The 20,253-nt window shown below is 42.5% G+C and overlaps 1 protein-coding gene across 9 annotated transcripts in view; it reads left to right on the forward strand.

Annotated features, from left to right (window-relative positions):
* ppp6r3 (protein phosphatase 6, regulatory subunit 3) overlaps positions 1-20,253 on the forward strand; it is a 169,948-nt gene that overhangs the window by 49,261 nt on the left and 100,434 nt on the right. For all 9 annotated transcript variants that reach the window (XM_072466552.1, XM_072466549.1, XM_072466550.1 and 6 more), the window contains one exon: positions 8,279-8,511. In XM_072466552.1, the coding sequence (XP_072322653.1) occupies positions 8,285-8,511 (227 nt within the window). In that variant the 5' untranslated portion in view covers positions 8,279-8,284. The remainder of the gene's footprint in view (positions 1-8,278; positions 8,512-20,253) is intronic.

Genomic DNA, 20,253 nt, shown 5'->3' on the forward strand with positions numbered 1-20,253 from the left:
CTAGAGGCTCTAAATATAAAATAGTCTCTGATAATGCCAATAGATAATTCAAGAGAAACATCTTCACCCAGGAAATGGTCAGGATGTGGAACTTGTATACCAGATAGAGTAGTTGAGACAATAGCAGAGATGCATTTGAAGGGGAAGCTAGGTAAGCACGTGAGAGAGAAAGGATATGTTCATGGGGTTAGATTAAGGAGGCTGCGAGAAATCTCATGTAGAACAAATGGTGGCATGGATCAATGGGGCTGAATAGTCTGTTGTATTGCTGTAAGCACTTCATGAAATTAAAACCGAAACCAAATTGAGTACAACAGATTTTGCAATATCTTATTCAACTTTGCATTTCTTTCATGACAAAAGCCCAATTTGTAATTCTGTGCATTTTGAACAACATATCTCCTGATGCCCTGCTAACAAACATTACCAATCCTTGTTATAGTTTCTCTCCTGCTTTAAAATCCTGTTTGGGAGCTGTCATGTGAGAGTATCTTTAAGAAATGGGTGTTTATCAGTGATGTCAAGAGTGTGGGTGGAGCTGGGCTCTGTCAGCCTTTTACTTTTGTATTAGGCTGTTTGCTGCAGGGTGTGTTTTAGTTTCGTTTTCAGAGCTTGGGTAGCTGCAGTCACAGCTAGAAGGTCTATTAGAGTCTCTCTGAAATCTAAAGACTAAATCGATCCTGGTGATTTAAAACTAATAACAGTAGTGACTTTAACCTGATGTGCTTTGGTTTAAAGGTTTAAAAAAAAAAGTCTCCTGGATGTTAAAAGGGCAGCTTACGGATTACTTAGTGTTGTATTCTTTGGGGGTTGTATTTGAATTAATGGTTGCTAAGATGTTCACTATGTTTTAAAAGGTTAACTTGAGTTCATAGAATAAACATAGATTGTTTTGCTTAAAAAAATACTTTTCCATTTCTGCTGTACCACACCTGTAGAGTGGGCCGTGTGCTCCCCATACCACAATATATTAAACGTGGGTCAAGTGGAACTCCATGATAAACTTTGGGGTTCTCTAAATCCTGGCCCATAACAAATTGGGGGTTCGTCCGGGACAAAAGTCTATCTATTGGATTGGCTTAGTGAACTTAAAGACAGTGAGGGGTGAGCATATTGTGGTTGCTTTTCAGGTGTGGTATTTCGGTTTAAGGGAGTGTGTTGTGGACGATGGCTCTTTCAGAGGCTCTGATGTTTTTGGGGGTGGAGACGGTCACACGCAGTACCTTACGGACAAAGACTAAAAGCAGACTTGGATTTGGCAAAAACATTGCAGTTAAAATTACCTGAATAAATGCGAAAAGATGAGGTAATTATGGCGGTAGCTAAGCATTTAAAGTTGCCTGAGATACAGTTTGACTCATTGGAAATGTCAAAAATTCAATTCCAACTTAAACAAATGGAACATGAGAAAGAATTAAAGCAACTTGAATACGGAAGAGAGAGAGAGGAAAAAGAAAAGGAGTGAGAAGGCGAAAAGAGGATAACCCAAGCAGAACAAAAAGAAAGAGAAAGGGAGATACAGATCAGGGAAAAAGATAAAGAGAGAGTTTGAATTTCAGAAAATGGTCATGAAACATGACAGTCAGTTAAAATTGGCAAGCGTAAAGGGAAACGTACAGTTGGTTGATAGTGATGAGGATAGTGAGAAAGAGCGTCATAGTCGAAGGCTTGGTGGGAATCTATTTAAATATGTCCAAGCATTGCCAAGGTTTGATGAGAAGGAGGTAGAAGCCTTTTTCATTTCATTTGAGAAGCTAGCTAAACAAATGAAATGGCCACGGGACATGTGGGTATTACTGATTCAAACAAAGCTGGTAGGTAGGGCTAGTGAAGTGTTTGCATCACTACCGGAGGAGGTATCTGGGTCATATGAGGAGGTGAAAAAAATCCATCTTGGGTGCATATGAACTAGTGCCTGAAGCCGAAAGACAGGTTTAGAAATTTAAGGAAAGAATTTGGTCAAACATACATGGAGTTTGAAAGGATCAAACAGAGTAATTTTGATAGGTGGATAAGGGCATTGAAAATAGACTAAACGTATGAAGCTCTCAGAGAAATTATACTTTTTGGAGGAGTTTAAAAATTCAATTCTTGATGTAGTGAGAATTCATGCAGAGGGTTAAAAGTGCGAGATTAGCAGCAGAAATAGCAAATGATTATGAATTGCTTCATTACTCCAAGCTTGGTTTCCGACATCAGTTTCAGCCTGTGAGGGGTAGAAACTGGGGACATGAGAAATACTCAAGTGGTAAAGGTAAAGCTGATCTGATGGGAGATAATAAGGAGAGTGTACCTCAGATTCAAACAGAAATCCAGGAGGGTGGAAAAGAAATGAAAAATGTCAAATGTTTTCGCTGTAATAAACTAGGCCTGTAAAGTCACCGTGTTGGTGGTTGAAGAAAAGCACTGGGAAGGCAGATGTGGTAAAACAGGATAAGACAGTGGGGTTTGTTAAAAGTGGTAAAGGAAAGCCCAAGTGAAGCGAAGAAGGTGCATGAGATTGTACAGCCTGATCAAGACGTGAGTGGTAAGAAGGTGCCAGATGCCTTTAAAGAATTTACTTGCGTGGATAAAGTTTACTCATGTGTATCAGGAGGAGCAGGTAAAGAAGTCACAATTTTAAGAGATACAGGAGCTAGTCAATCTTTAATGGTAAGAGATGAGGTGTTATGTAGTTGGGGAAGAATGTTGCCAGAAAAGGTGGTAATATGGAATTCAGGGTGAGAGGAGTAGTGTTCCATTATATAAGGTAAGGTTGGAAAGTCCAGTGAAAAGTGGTGAAGTGGTAGTAGGAGTAATAGAGAAACTATCTTGTCCAGGAATACAGTTTATCTTGGGTAATGATATAGCTGGATCACAGGTGGGAGTGATGCCTACTGTGAACATAGAACATAGAACATAGAAAATACAGCACAGAACAGGCCCTTCGGCCCACGATGTTGTGCCGAACCTTTGTCCTAGATTAATCATAGATTATCATTGAATTTACAGTGCAGAAGGAGGCCATTCGGCCCTTTGAGTCTGCACCGGCTCCTGGAAAGAGCACCCTACCCAAACTCAACACCTCCACCCAACACCAAGGGCAATTTTGGACATTAAGGGCAATTTATCATTGGCCAATTCACCTAACCTGCACATCTTTGGACTGTGGGAGGAAACCGGAGCACCCGGAGGAAACCCACGCAGTCACGGGGAGGACGTGCAGACTCCGCACAGACAGTGACCCAAGCCGGAATCGAACCTGGGACCCTGGAGCTGTGAAGCATTGTGCTATCCACAATGCTACCGTGCTGCCCTTAAGAACAAATAAATCTACACTATATCATTTTACCGTAATCCATGTACCTATCCAATAGCTACTTGAAGGTCCCTAATGTTTCTGACTCAACTACTTCCACAGGCAGTGCATTCCATGCCCCCACTACTCTCTGGGTAAAGAACCTACCTCTGATATCCCTCCTATATCTTCCACCTTTCACCTTAAATTTATGTCCCCTTGTAATGGTTTGTTCCACCCGGGGAAAAAGTCTCTGACTGTCTACTCTATCTATTCCCCTGATCATCTTATAAACCTCTATCAAGTCGCCCCTCATCCTTCTCCGTTCTAATGAGAAAAGGCCTAGCACCCTCAACCTTTCCTCGTAAGACCTACTCTCCATTCCAGGCAACATCCTGGTAAATCTCCTTTGCACCTTTTCCAAAGCTTCCACATCCTTCCTAAAATGAGGCGACCAGAACTGTACACAGTACTCCAACATAGTGGATTTGATCGAACCTTTTGTGCAAAGTTTTGTAGTGTGATTGCTCCACTGATGGACTTGCTGAAGAAACGTCGAAAATTTCAGTGGACAGTGGACTTTCAACGGGCATTTGACTGCCTGAAAGCTGTGATAACCATTGCTCTTGTGTTGGAGAATTACAAGGGACTCTGCGATCAGATTGAACGAAAGTATCTGACTTTAAAGAGAAATGCCGAGGCGTAAAGAAATGGACGGATCGTGCAGAGACCTTCTTATTCAAAGAGATTGTCAATCAGGAAGGATTTCAGTTGGAGGAAGAAGAACAAAAATGGACTATATTATTATAGCTGTTTGCGTGTGTTGTTTTTTGAAACAAAAAAGTATATTTACTGTGTGCATTTCTTAAAGGATAGTGAAAAGGTGAAAAATGAAACCATCTTGAAGTTGGTTTATTTTTTATTCTTGGGGGGAGGTGTCATGTGAGAGTACCTTTAAGAAATGGGTGTTTATCAGTGATGTCAGAGTATGGGTGGAGGTGGGCTCTGTCAGCGTTTTACTTTCATTTTAGGCTGTTTACTGCAGGGTGTTTTATAGTTTCGTTTTCAGAGCTGGATCGCTGCAGTCACAGCCAGAAGGTCTATTAGAGTCTCTCTGAAATCTAAAGACTGTAAATCAATCCTGGTGATTTAAAACTATTAACACCTGGTGTGCTTCTGTTTAAAGTTTTTTAAAAAGTCTTCTGGATGTTCAAAGGACAGCTTACGGATTACTTAGTGTTGTATTATTTGGGGGTTGTATTTGAATTAATGGTTGCTAAGATGTTCACTATGTTTTAAAAGGTTAACTTGAATTCATAGAATAAACATTGTTTTGCTTTAAAAAAAAATACTAACAGGGCAGAGCATGATCAAGTAGGTTTTTGTTTACAATTATACCTGTTGCCTACAAATTAGTGCAAATATATGCAGTGTATCCAATAGGGTTTCTTGGCGCATTCTTTACAATTGGGTCACAGCAGAATTTTCATCTTCTGGATTGGCCAGTACCATTTTCTGGATGGCCAAGAATCCCTGAAATAGGCAATTATAAAACCATAATTGGTAAAATCGTGGTGTTCCTGGGACTTATAAAAGTGGGAGGCAATTTGCTAACAGCAAGGTTCCAGAAACTGCAATGAAATAAATAATCAGACTATTTGTTTGTGATACTGATTGAGGAATACATATTCGCAGGAATGCCACCAGAACTCTGTTCTTTGAATAATGCCATGTGATCTTTCACAAATGTGTAAGGAGGACACGAGGTTTTGTTTTACATCTTTTATGAAAGATGGCACATCCAAAAATGCAGCACTTTCTCCAGACTGCACTCAAAGGTGTTAGCTTGGATTATAATGTTCAAATGTCTGGAATGGGACTTAAAATCATTGACCTTTTGGACTCCAAAGCAAGAGTACTATTACTAATGCTATTGCCTAAATAGCAAATGAAAGCAACTAAATAAATTAATGGAATCTCAATACAGGGAAGCTATGAATTCTTAAGAATTATTAAAACAGGGTCTTATTTGGTAAGCACTTTGAGATGTAAACATGTTGAGGAAAGTTTCATAATGTCCAGAATAGTGTAGGGTTACTTCTGAATGAGATCCTTCTGTTATGAGAATCTTTGTGCACCATTTATGCACAGTGCATCTGCAGGCCCAAAGGTTTTAACCCAGTATAACCATTTGATGTATTCTCCAAGCAAACGGGTGGGGTATTGAAATCCCGTTCATCCGTTTTGGAATACTTTGAAGCCCTTCTGGATGAAATTAATCATGATAGTGCAGTCTCCAAATAATTGGGTCTTTGCAAAAGCCGCCAACTGATTCCATTACCTCTCCAAAATGGTTGTAACTACAAGCCTATCAAAGGAAGGTATCTTTATTTGTAATTCAATTAAGTCATCCTCTGTTATACCTGTAAAACCTCAGTTACTTTTGACCAGTTTACTTATTTAAAGGTTTTACCGAGAGTGTCTTTATCTAAGAGGAAACAAACCACAAACACAAGTTCAAAATTCAACAATATTTATTAATACAATTAACCCTTATATTGCCCACAAAATATTAGAGGTATCCAAGATCAGTGTATACTAATCGCAAATTGACTTGGTAAGCTATGGATCTGATCGCTGGCATTCCTCTGGCCCATCTTCACCAAGGGGGTTCTCGCTGGTGTCCCTTACGGTCTGGTCAAGGTTTTGTCTGATCTGATCTGGTCTTCACTTCTCCGATCTGGTCAAGGACACCTCACACACCAAGTCTTTTATTTTGAGGAGTCCCGAGTGCCTTTTTTTTAATCTCCCTCCCTTCAGGCCCTTTTGCCATTTCCTCTGGCTTTCTGCCAATGATGCCTTGGGATGGGTTCTCAGTAGCCAGTGGTCTGGTTGATGACCGTTTGACAGGCAGTTGTGCCGTCTCTGGTGGAGTAGGCTGCACATAACCTGTTCCCATATAAGGTAACAGTCGAAGCTCTGGGTGACGGAAAGTGCATGTTGGTTGTGTCTTTGATCATGGTCAAGTCTGATTTCCAACAGCTTGCTTGAGGTTTGACTGCAATATGATTTTAAAATGTCCAATTCTTTACTTTAGGATATCCAATTTAATCGGGCGAATTCTAGGCCTTACTAGGTTACCACACCTCATTGAGACAGAATTTGCTGTCAAAATAACAAGGCTGATGACATTCACTGTTTATGGATAAATGGTACAACAGCTTCAGGCAAGGAACAGATGCATGGTTACATGTAAATATGCAGAAGTTGCTGTCTTGAGTTGCACTGCTTGGCTATTAGCTTGATGTTTTGCAACTGATGTGAATTTAATGTTCGATCCTTTTAGTATTGAGACCAAAGTGGAAAGCTACACCAGTTATCTGGTGCAAAGTATCAATGTTGCATTATATCATGACCTGAAGATATCCTTACTAATTGGAAACAAAGTTAATACCTATAACAAAATTGCTGTCTTTTTTTTTCTTTCAATGGATGTGGGTACCGTTGGTAAGGCCAGCATTTGCATCCCTAGTGTTGAAGTATCAGTTTGGCTGGATCAAATTGGAGAGTTTGTTTGAATTCTTTGGAGAATCATGGTCAGATCAGATGTCTTCTGAGGAGAGCAAGAAAAGGGTTTGATGGGTCGAATGGCCGCCTCCTGCATTGTAAATTCTATGATTAGATTAAAAGTGCTATCTAGTAATACATAAAAGCATTGAAGTAAAGAAAATGACTTTATATTGTGTCATTTGCATCCTCCGAACATCTTGTATCTCACTGGCTTAAAAACTAATTCAACCCACTGAAGTGCATGAGAAATGTGAAAACTGAAATTCTTAACATGGTAGAAAAAAAACATCGTTATTGGTGCTGCTGTTGTTTAAGTATCTTTACATTGCTTAATATTATGGATGGTCCTGTTCTTTGATGCAGGCAAGCTGCTACCTGTGGCGTCGCAGCCTGTGACCTGTCTAGTGAATGCACTTCTGCAGTTACAATGGCAGCAAACACAGCCTAAAATTAAAGCGTATTAGAGCTGAAACAAGAGGTTGCAAAGAGAAATTTGGAATTATTCCTGACAAAGTTATTTGTGGATGAACTGTACTCACACATAGACTTAGTGTTAATATGCTCCACTCTCACCGTCCCCACCCCAATTCAGCTTTTTCATTTTTCATATTTGCATTATTTCTCTTTCCTTTTCCTATTCAACAATGGTTATGGAGCAGTTTTGCTTCCCAATTTTTTTTCCTGAATAAGCAGAATTACCAAAATGTCTCCATTTCATTAGGAAACCTTGGGCATAATGAGCAGAGGTGCTCTACATACTTTCATTATCAGGTGAATATTATAGACACATCAGAAGTACATAAACTGATCTTGTAAAATTGTGAACACATTAAAATTGTGAACACTAATCACTTGATCACCAATCACACTAGGTTGGCTATTGTAAAAATACATCCGATATCGGGGAGCATGGTGGTGCAGTGGATAGCACTGCGGCCTCACGACGCCGAGGTCCCAGCTTCGATCCTGGCCCTGGGTCACTGTCCGTGTGGAGTTTGCACATTCTACCTGTGTTTGCGTGGGTTTTGCCCGCACAGCCCAAAGATGTGCAGGGTAGGTGGATTGGCCATGCTAAATTGCCCTTAATTGGGGAAAAAATGAATTGGATACACAAAATGTTTTTAAAAATACATCCGAGATCATGTAATCCTGTGATTCCCTGTTAACACAGATGATATGCTGTCATAGTCCTTGTCTCAGATTTCTTTCCAGTTTTGTGTTTTATTACTAGGTAGGTCTTCCAATTGCATATATTAAAGATTGCATTTTGATCTTCATGGTCTTTTATGACCTTGTCCTATGTGATACATTTGCCACTGAGCTAGCAAGAGAAACACACTCTATTTTCTGATGCAAACAGAGTAGTGTTTTTTTCCCTGTTGAACTACGGCTGCACTCCAATGACCTTTTTTTTTTTCTCTTCTTAATCAGCGCATCATGTTTTGGAAGTTTGATCTTCACACGTCGTCCCACATAGACACACTCCTGGACAAGGAAGATGTGACCCTTACTGAACTAATGGACGAGGAGGATGTTTTGCAGGAATGTAAAGCTCAAAACCGCAAACTGTTGGACTTTCTGGTCCGATCACAGAGTATGGAAGATCTAGTCACATACATCACCCAAGAACCACCAGATGATATGGATGAGAAGATGAAATACAAGTAAGAAACTGTTATTGTGGACCACATCTTTCAAATGAGCACATCCATACATGAGTGAAGTATCTTTAGCAGGATTTGATTTTTGAACATTGAGGCTTACTAAATGGCATTATCTGGAGGCTGGAAATAACTATTGCTGTTTTATTCTTTCTTGCTAAAAATGGAAACTGACAGGTGCTTATCCTAGTGAGTATTTTTTCTGGAAAATAAAATTCATGATGCACCAATGTGAGAAAATGTCATTCTTGTAAAATACATTGTGTCTGGTATCTTTAAGGAACGCACCTTCAGTCCTGTTTTTTGTGTTTCATCAGCTACTTGCTTTTTTGTGACCTTTGCATAAATTAGGCAACAATCTAATCCTTGAGTCTTGTAACAGATGTGAATTTGTTGGTGGTCGATGCTGAGAATCTTTTGTACTTAACTGCTCTTTCCCTACCTAAAATAGTAAACTGAAATAAAATTGTGATGGCTTTCTGTTTGATCCCTTGGCTCTTTACCTGGATATTTGTGACGAGATTCTTTGGAGCATATGGGTTGATGGCTCATTTTACAGGAGTACTCAAAATCTGAGTCCAAAAAGGTCTGGAGAAAGGAAGTAAACTGTCCACCCAGGATGTAGTTGCCGAACAGGTGGATGAAATATCACTTGGGGATCACGATTGCTCTCTCTCTCTCTCATTCTACATACATACATACATACATACACACACACACACACACACACACACACACACACACACACACACACATACATTTGAAGAATTATTCACCTTTGTGCAAATGATGGTTGTGACAGTGGTAGCCTAACAAAGGTGAATTAAGTTAGTCGAAAGTGAGTGAGTGAACTTGGGTTGCCTTCTATTCTGTTTCGATTCTTGTTTCTTTTGTCACTTGGCCATCAGGAGAACAAAATTATTGTCATAATCAGAAAGACGACTACATTCTTATACTCAATGGTGATTGCAGTTGAGCATTATTGTGAAAATGAAGCCTATCTTACATTATTCAAGATAATAAGTGTTTTTTTACTGTTGGCAGGTATTTGATTTGCTGGAATTTTGGTTATTTTCAATTACATTGTTAAATTTCATGTGAATTTGGGTGTTGATATTTTGCTGGTTGGTTAAATAGCTTGGTGACCATTGTATTAAACTATTGTATTAAAACTAAGGGGCACTCGTTTATAAGATTCTCTGAGAAACTACTTGATCGTTTTATGTTAGAAACGCTGGACCATCTGGTCCAAAAGATCTAAAATCCTTGCTTGCTCTGACAATTTCAGTACTATAGACCATAGAACATGACAGCGCAGTACAGGCCCTTCGGCCCTCGATGTTGCGCCGACCTGTGAAACCACTCTAAAGCCCATCTACACTATTCACTTATCGTCCATATGTCTATGCAATGACCATTTGAATGCCCTTAGTGTTAGCGAGTCCACTACTGTTGCAAGCAGGGCATTCCACACCCTTACTACTCTCTGAGTAAAGAACCTACCTCTGACATCTGTCTTATATCTATCTCCCCTCAATTTAAAGCTGTGTCCCCTCGTGCTAGGCATCACCATCCGAGGAAAAAGGCTCTCACTGTCCACCCTATCCAATCCTCTGATCATCTTGTATGCCTCAATTAAGTCACCACTTAACCACCTCCTCTCTAACGAAAACAGCCTCAAGTCCCTCAGCCTTTCCTCACAAGATCTTCCCTCCATACCAGGCAACATTCTGGTAAATCTCCTCTGCACCCTTTCCAATGCTTCCACATTCTTCCTATAATGCGGCGACCAGAATTGCACGCAATACTCCAAATGCGGCCGCACCAGAGTTTTGTACAGCTGCAACATGACCTCGTGGCTCCGAAACTCAATCCCTCTACCAATAAAAGCTAACACACCGTACGCCTTCTTTACAACCCTCTCAACCTGAGTGGCAACTTTCAGGGATCTATGTACATAGACACTGAGATCGCTCTGCTCATCCACACTGCCAAGAATCTTACCATTAGCCCAGTACTCTGTCTTTCTGTTGTTCCTTCCAAAGTGAATCACCTCACACTTTTCTGCATTAAACTCCATTTGCCACTGTTGCTCTTTCTAGCTTTATTCTATTTGCTCTGTTTCGGTCACCTTTGCTCATGAGTCGCCAGGTATCTTTATGATACCGCCACGTGGTTCAAGTTTAGGTTATGATTAATAACACAGCACACCGCTTAGTAAGGATCAAAACAACGGTCATTTATTATATACAACAAGCAATATTAATACCCTAATACTACTTTCTATACAATAAACCTATCACTACTGGCCAATACTTAACTTAGGAAGAGCCCACCAGGTCAGGGAAACGAATGGCTTGTCCAATCAAATCTGGCCTGCTGGATTCAAAAGGGCTGCTACAGGTCGGTGGCTAGGTGTCTCTACCGGATAGCGATCGTTGGATTCAAACTTACTGCTGCCGGTGGCTGGTCTTCCGAAGGTCTCGAGCAGGCGAAGATGAGAGAGAGAGAGATCTGAACTTGGACCTTTACTTTTATAGGGCCCAGGGGCTTCCCGCCTCCCGGGGCGGCCCTTGACCCTGAGTCCCAAGTGATTGGATTCTGTCCCCAGTCTCTGGGGTCGATGTGTCCAATGGTGAGGCGATTCCTCGATCGGGGGGTGGTCGCTCACCTGTCTTTGTTTCGGCCACTGCAGGCGCCAACAAGTCTGGCCCGGTATTCAATTGCTAATATGTTGCAATTGTTCCCGGGGATAGCCGATTTAACTGTGGATGTCTGAGTTGATTAGGTGTAAACAGTCCTGAATGAAACTGCGGATACCTGGGTTGAAGGGCTGTTGATAGCCCTGAGTATCGATCTAGGCTACGTTCCCAGAGCTGAATATGCGAACCTGTCTGCAGCTGCCTGCTTGTGTTGTGTCTTCTTGGCTGCTTTTCCCAGCAGTCTTTCGGGTTAACCATTTTAAACTGGGTTTTGGCCAGATTAATCGGAACGCAGCCATTTTACATGGCTACACCACCTCTCAGCCCAGTGCTGCAGCTTATCTATGTCCCTCTGTAACTTGTAACATCCTTCAGCACGGTCCACAAGTCCACCGACTTTAGTGTCATCTGCAAATTTACTCACCCATCCTTCTACGCCCTCCTCCAGGTCATTTATAAAAATGACAAACAGCAGTGGCCCCAAAACAGAATCTTGTGGTACACCACCAATAACTGGACTCCAGTCTGAACATTTCCCATCAACCACCACCCTTTGTCTTCTTCCAGCTAGCCAATTTCTGATCCAAACTTCTAACTCACCCTGAATCCCATGCCTCCCTATTTTCTGCAGTGGCCTACCGTGGGGAACCTTATCAAACGCTTTACTGAAATCCATATACACCACATCAACTGCTTTACCCTCATCCACCTGTTTGGTCACCTTCTCAAAGAACTCAATAAGGTTTGTGAGGCACGACCTACCCTTCACAAAACCGTGTTGACGATCTCTAATCAAATTATTCCTTTCCAGATGATTATACATCCTATCTCTTATAAAACTTTCCAAGATTTTGCCCACAACAGAAGTAAAGCTCACTGGTCTATAGTTACCGGGGTTGTCTCTACTCCCCTTCTTGAACAAGGGGACAACATTTGCTATCCTCCAGTCTTCTGGCACTATTCCTGTAGACAAAGATGACATAAAGATCAAAGCCAAAGGCTCAGCAATCTCCTCCCTAGCTTCCCAGAGAATCCTAGGATAAATCCCATCCGGCCCAGGGGACTTATCTATTTTCACACTTTCCAAAATTGCCAACTCCTCCTCCTAATGAACCTCAAGCCCTTCTAGTCCAGTAGCCTGAATCTCAGTATTCTCCTCGACAACATTGTCTTTTTCCTGTGTGAATACTGATGGTAAATATTCATTTAGCAGCTCTCCTACCTCCTCGGACTCCAAGCACAACTTCCCACTACTGTCCTTGACTGGCCCTACTCTTACCTAGTCATTCTTTTATTCCTGACATATCTATAGAAAGCTTTAGCGTTATCCTTGATCCTACCTGCCAAAGACTTCTCATGTCCCCTCCTGGCTCTACTTAGCTCTCTCTTTAGGTCCTTCCTAGCTAACTTGTAACTCTCGAGCGCCCTAACTGAACCTTCATGTTTCATCTTTACATAAGCCTCCTTCTCCCTCTTGACGAGTGTTTCGACTGCTTTAGTAAACCACTGTTCCCTTGCTCGACCACTTCCTCCCTACCTGTCAGGTACATACTTATCAAGGACACGCAGTAGCTGCTCCTTGAACAAGCTCCACATTTCCATTGTGCCCATCCCCTGCAGTTTTCCTCTCCATCCGATGCATCGTAAGTCTTGCCTCATCGCATCATAATTGCCTTTCCCCCAGATATAACTCTTGCCCTGCGGTATATATCTATCCCTTTCCATCACTAAAGTAAACGTAATTGAATTGTGGTCACTATCACCCAAGTGCTCACCGACCTCCAAATCTAACACCTGTCCTGGTTCATTACCCAGTACCAAATCCAATATATCCTCGCCTCTCATTGGCCTATCTACATACTGTGTCAGGAAACCCTCCTGCACACATTGGACAAAAACGGGCCCATCTAAAGCACTCGAACTATAGCGTTTCCAGTCAATATTTGGAAAGTTAAAGTCCCCCAGAACAACTACCCTGTTGCTTTCGCTCCTATTCAGAATCATCTTTACAATTCTTTCCTCTACATCTCTGGAACTTTTCGGAGGCCTATAGAAAACCCCTAACGGGGTGACCGCTCCTTTCCTGTTTCTAACTTCAGCCCATACTACCTCAGTAGACGAGTCCTCATCAAACGTCCTTTCTGCCACCGTAATACTGTCCTTGACTAACAATGCCACCCCTCCCCCTCTTTTACCACCTTCCCTGAGCTTACTGAAATATCTAAACCCCGGCACCTGCAACAACCATTCCTGTCCCTGCTCTATCCATGTCTCCGAAATGGCCACAACATCGAAGTCCCAGGTACCAACCCACGCCGCAAGTTCACCCACCTTATTCCGGATGCTCCTGGCATTGAAGAAGACACACTTTAAACCACCTTCCTGCCTGCCGGTACACTCCTGCAACTTTGAAACCTTACTCATGACCTCACTACTCTCAACCTCCTGTATACTGGAACTACAATTCAGGTTCCCAATCCCCTGCTGAACTAGTTTAAACCCTCCCGAAGAGCATTAGTAAACCCTCCCACAGAATCTCCTATCTATCCACCTAACTATGGAGTATACAATGAATAATGCTCTACTCCTCTCCCCCCTTCCCTTTTAAGCAACAGGGACATACTCTGTGCCAGAGACCTGTACCCAATGGCTTACCCCTGGTAAGACGTCCCCCCCCAACAGTATCCAAAGTGGTATACTTGATACTAAGGGGAAAGACCACAGGGGATCCCTGTACTGACTGCGTCCTCCCAGCCCCTCTCACCATCACCCATCTATCTTTATTCTTCGGAGTAACTACATCCCTGAAGCTTCTATCTATGACCACCTCTGTTTCCCGAATGATCCAAAGTTCCTCCAGCTCCAGTTCCCTAACGCGGTTTCTGAGGAGCTGGAGATGGGTGCACTTCCCACAGATGAAATCAGCAGAGACACCGAGGGTGTCCCTCACTTCAAACATTCTGCAGGAAGAACATTGCACTACCTTCCCTGCCATCCCCTCTAGATAAAAAAAGAAAAAGGAAGAAAGAGCTTACCTGTTATTCACTCCCCTTCTCAGCAACCACTCACTCAGCAACCTCTGCGCCCCGCAGGATAACACCTGAGGGAAAATAAAATAAAAACTACTTACCAGTCACCAGACAATCCCTTCCCTGCAGGCTGTGATGTCACGGTTGAACTTCTTTCTACTTCTACCTGCCCTCGAGCCTTCCCCTTGATCTTTACAGCGGTTGTTTTTTTTTTTTGGTTAGAGGAGGGGGTAGGGAGGGAAACACTGAAGAAGTGTTTCGGGTTTAAGTGTCACTTGACAACAGCTCCACAAACCACCTTCAAGTTAGGGTGAGCACACTGACGTATGCAAATGTCCCCCACAACAGCCAATCAGCAGCTCTGCTCTACTGCCCTCTGCTGGATGCTTGTCTTCACTTGAACAGCTAGGGTCTCTTGCTCGGGTACACCTTCAAGTTAGGGTGAGCACACGGATGTATGCCAATTTCCCCCGCAACAGTCAATCAGCAGCTCTGCTCTACTGCCCTCTGCCATTATTGGCAGGAAATTACGATCAACCAGAATCTGTGGTACCCAATGGGTGTTCAGTAACATTTCTGGGAAGTTAGGAAATGTACTTTAGAACCAATAGATTAGGTGACTCCTTTCAATAATTGAAATGGAAAGGTAATGCACTAGGCTTCACAACATATTTAAGCCTTTTCTGGGTTTCAATTTGTTTTGCAATGCTGAGCAGATTTTTTTCCCAAGTAGTGCCGCGAACCTTATTGCAATACAGGTTCTGATGAAATGTAATGCAGGGAACATTGCAGCACTTAACATGAGTGGTCATATTACTGGGTCATCAAAACATTTGAATATAGAAGATTTGCAACGTAATGAGTGGTGTAGCAGAATCACAGCTGATGAGGAATATGATAAAATGTTTGCGGCAGTTTGATTTTTATGAGTAAGGGAGGGGAAATGAGGACTGATCCTCTTGATCTAAAACCAGAGGTTCACGGTCTAGATGATATATGTCCAAATTTTGGTGAGAAATTACAAACTTTACTATTTGTGAGGTTTGCATTCCATTTGGTAGTCTCGTACAATTGCACCTACCTATCCATCTGACTGTGTAGCTCAGATTGTAAAATGAGCTACATAAATGGTAAGATCAATCTAAGTATGTATAAATTTAAAGCTTTGAGATGTGTTGTGCAGACATTTTTATCTAGTGTCTTCATTCCTGCAATTGAAGCCAAGCTCTTTCAATCTGAATAACCATAGTATCATAAAATTCCTACAGTGCAGAAAGAGGCCTTTCAGCAAACTGAAAGAGCACCCTAACCTAGTCCCAACCTCCACCGGGTCCCTGTAACCCCACCGAGGGACAATTTAGCATATTCAATCTACATAACTTGCACATCTTTGGACTGTGGGAGGAAACTGGAGCACCCGGAGGCAACCCACACAGACACGGGAACAAGGTCGGAATCAAACCCGGGTCCCTGGCGCTGTGAGGCAGCAGTGCTAACTACTCTGCCACCGTGTCTGTGATGTTAACATTTTGCAAGTGGCCTGAGGAAGATACAACTGTTAGACTTTATAGATTTAAATAATACATTGTTACACAAAGCTAGATCGTAGCATTACATGACAACACAATATATTGTATTTTATTGGTGTAGTGTTTCTGTCCTTACAAAACATAGCCAATTGGTATCAGTAATTCCATTGGAGTACATCATTTTCACACCGCTGAAGACATCAAATTGAACAGAACCTTGTGGTAAAAGCTATACTTCAGAATTGTGCGAAGATTTGCTGAGAAATTAACTTTTTTTTTTGTTTAAAAACCAAACTTCAATTATCTTTGGAATGCTTGGAATTTCTTTTAAAGAGATCAATTTATGATTCAGAACTGTTTCTTTACAATTAGTTATTTCCATTTTCACTACACAAATTACAGCTTTTAACAATTCTATATTAGTTTGGCTTTAGATAAGCCAGAAAAGAAAATTTGAGAACCTGAATTTTTAAATATCCAACCGTGGCTGCCTTTTATTCCCCGTGCGCAAGTTTAGTGAGTTTTTGAGTGAATTCTGCAACTCCAGTGAAAGAGATGAATTGTAAGTTATTGGACCTGCTTTGACCTGGCTGGTGTTTGAGGTGGCTATGGCTAGCCAGGAGAATGGTGAGTATTATTACACTCCTGACTTAACCCTATAGGTAATGCAGAGTCTTTGACGGGACAGGAGGTGTAAGCTACATGCAAGTACCAGCCTCTGTCCTGGTCATATAGCTCCATTTTTGAAATGACTATTCAGCTAAGTTCTTGTCCGAGATCTCCTCCAACATATTTATCATTGCCAAATATTGCACAAATATTTTCTCTTGTCAGCTGTAACTTGTATGTTATCCTGGTCATGTGTAAGACTAGTGTGGGTGTCTTCATTGTTGCAGTAATTATGACTTGAGCTATCCAGGTTTAGGCTGCATGTGGCATTCATGCCATGTACGTGCCAGGCAATGACCATCTCCAACAAGAGAGAATCTAACCATTTCCTCATGACATTCAATACACCGCTGAATCCCCCACTATCAACACCCTGGAGGTTATCATTAATCAGAAACTGAACTGGACTTGTCCTATAAATGCTGAGGCTGCAAGAGCAAGTCAAAATCGAGTAACTCACCTCCTGACTCCCCAAAGCTTGTCCATCATCTACAAGGCACATGTCAGAGGGGTGATGGAATATTCTCCACTTGCCTGGATGAGCATAGCTCCAATACACCATCCAGAACAAAGCAACCTGCTTAACTGGCACCCCATCCACAAACGTTCCCACTGATGCACAGAAGCAGCAGTGTGTACCATCTACAAAATGCACTGCAGGAGCTCACCAAGGCTCCTTGGGCAGCACATTTCAAACCGATGACCACTATCATCAGTAAGGACAAAGCACAGCAGACCATGGGAGCACCACCACCTGCAAATTCCCTCCAAGCCACTTGCCATCCTGACTTGAAGCTAGTAGGTTGCTGAGGCCCTATTACGGTAGGCTTCTCCCACCTGTTGGTCCCTTCATTACCTAAATCAGGCTCTGATAAATATATGCTTCTAGTAGAAATGAGCCATTCTCGAACATGGAAACTTTAGTTTCCTCTGTGCCGTTGTATCCCTTAGATCTTTCTCCAGGTGCTGGTCAACATGCAAAAGAGTACTGATTTGACAGATGAAAGGAGGATAGTAAATAATCAGGAAGAGGTTTTCTTGGCCTTATTTGACCTGAAACTTTGAAACTTCACTGGGTCCAAAGTGAGACAAGATGTGGGTGGGAGACTTTTCAACAAGGTCATATAGGAAAGAGTTCAGGTTGCTGGTAAGGATTCATTTCTGAAGGCAATGACTACCTGCTGAGATACAATTCTACAGATGCTACCATGTTACCAATTTTTGCCCAAATGTGCATAACTCGCGTGTAAGGATTGAATATTTTACTGTATTCCGCCCAGGCTGAGGGAGGAAGAAGAAAATCAAAGCCAAGTATGATCCTGTTGTCATCTGGTGTCAACATGTGGATTTTCTGCAGGGCTTGTTTGATAATTTGAAACATGAACCCAAGCTACGGATATTTTGCCTCACTACCCACCAAGTGCCATTTTGAATGAAGTCATTGATAATTGACTGGGCTAAATCTGGAATCTTCCTGCTTTTATATGCTGTAACCTCTCACTGTTCAAGATTGCTGAGCCACCAGTGAGCAGTTCAGATTTTCAACAGATATTTGTTGTAAGACTCCTGGAAAGTGAAGGAAGAAAATTCAACTTAAAAAAAATCTTTCTCCACCCTCTCCTCTCACACTTCTAGTTTTAAAATAGCTCACAAAAGCTCCTTGACTGCATTGAATATCCTCACCATCCCAGCGAAAAGAACGAACTTCCATTGATCTAACGTCTTTTGTGTACCCTAGGCGTCTCAAAATGCTTAAAAGATGAGAATTATTTTTGAAATATTTCAACTTCTAGAAGCAAATTGAGCACTCACATTATACGCAGCATGATTTCATGAACTATAAATGAGAGAAATGATTATTTGAACTAATTTGTGGTGTTAATAACATTGGAACAACAATAGGCCGTTAGCCCTGTGAGCCTGTTTCACCATTAAGTGCGACCCTTCATTGTCCTGTATCCCTTAATACCCTTGTTAACAAAGATTCCTCCATCTCCGATTTAATTTAATAATTGACTTAGCAGAGTGACTTCCGGTGACAAAATGTAGGTGGAGGTCGCACGTTAGGTGGCTCGCTAGAGTCCTCCGTTTATAGCCATGATGTTTTGGGGGGGGGAATTTGTGGGTAAACTTTCCTTTTAAAATTTTTTTAGAGTACCCAATTCATTCTTTCCAATTAAGGGGCAATTTAGCGTGTTCAATCCACCTACCTTGGGTTGTGGGGGCGAAACCCACGCAAACACGGGGAGAATGTGCAAACTCCACACGGACAGTGACCCAGAGCCGGGATTGAACTTGGGGCCTCGGCGCCATGAGACTGCAGGGCTACCACTGCGCCACCCTGCTGCCCGGGTAAACTTATCCTAATAGAGTCGTAGGTGCTAAAGAATGACAAAATCCCAAAGAAAGAATACTGGATAAAAGGGAGAGCGTGCTAGTTTACCAGCAGAGTCAATGTTGGTGCAGAGTGCGGTTGGAGGAAAGATAGTGGGAGCAAGCTCGCTGGGTGGGGCTGTGCCCATTACAGTGGATACTCTGGCTTGAGGTGATGGCGGTGGTGTTTGAGCGGCAAGGGGAGAAGATGATGGACACACTTAAGAAATCGGTGAAAGAGTCGCTGGCCCCGTTAACGGAGGCTCTTGGAAAGACGTTGGAGATGGCATGCTGAGATGCTGTCATACCGGCTGATATCGCTCGTAAAAGTGCATGCCAAAATTCTTCCATTCTTCCTAAAAGCTAGTGCTCAGGTTGGAGAGTGTCTTTTGCAGGTTGTGGGAGAGGACCAGACAGGATTTGTAACTTCAGGCGGTTGTCCTCGAATGCGTGGCATTTGTTGAACTAAAAGTGCATGGCAAAATTCTTGCTCAGATGCTGCTGCTCAGGTTGGAGGAGTGTCTTCTGCAGGTGGTGGGGGAGGACCAGACAGGATTTTTAGTTCTATTGGGCGACGAACACCGAGAGGGTGGTGGGATGGTATGGGGGCAGGAAGAAATTTTGATTAAGATGGAAGCAAGTTCAAAGGAGTCGGGGTTGTGGGTGCTGGTGATGGCGCCACTCCGGTTCTCCCCAGGGAAATACTTGGACAATACGATGGTGGTAGCAATTCTGAAGATTTGGAGGCAATTTCCGCAGCATTTTAAATTGGGAGCGGTTGAAGATGGTGCCGATCTGTGAAAATCACCTGTTTGAACCGGCTAGATTACATGCTAGATTCTGAGGCTGGGAGGACAAGGGGGTGGTAGGAATGAGGGACTTGTTTCTGGAGGGGCAATTTGTGAGTTTTGAGGAGTTGACGGAATATATGGGATCCCACAGACCAAAACGTTCGGTATATGCAGATGCGGGATTTTGTGAGGAAGATCTTCCCGCTGAAGTTGCTCTCTTCACTGTTGGAGTAGGTGCCATCAATAGCGTGCATGGAGGGTGTACCTCGGACTTCCGGGAGGATTCTGGAGGAAGATATGGTACTGTTGGAAGGGGTTAAAGCCAAGTGGGGGGAGGAGTTGGGAATGGCACTGGAGGAGGGGTGTGGTGTTGTGCAGGGTGAACGGCCTCGTGTGAGATTAGGGTTAGGGTTCAATTGAAGGTGGTGTACATTTAACGAGGTCGAGGATGAGCCTGTTGTTTGAGGGAGTGGAGGATAAGTGTGAATGGTGTAGGAAGGGCCCGGCCAATCATGTTCACATGTTCTGGTCTTGCCCTGAGCTGGGAGGTTTTGGAGCTCGTTCTTCAGCACCATGTCAGAAATCTTGCAAATGGAATTGGAGCCCATTCCCCTAGGGGCCATATTTGGAGTAATGGACCTGCCGAAGCTTA

This window comes from Scyliorhinus torazame, chromosome 10 (genome assembly GCF_047496885.1).
Source record: "Scyliorhinus torazame isolate Kashiwa2021f chromosome 10, sScyTor2.1, whole genome shotgun sequence".
Taxonomy (NCBI): domain Eukaryota; kingdom Metazoa; phylum Chordata; class Chondrichthyes; order Carcharhiniformes; family Scyliorhinidae; genus Scyliorhinus; species Scyliorhinus torazame.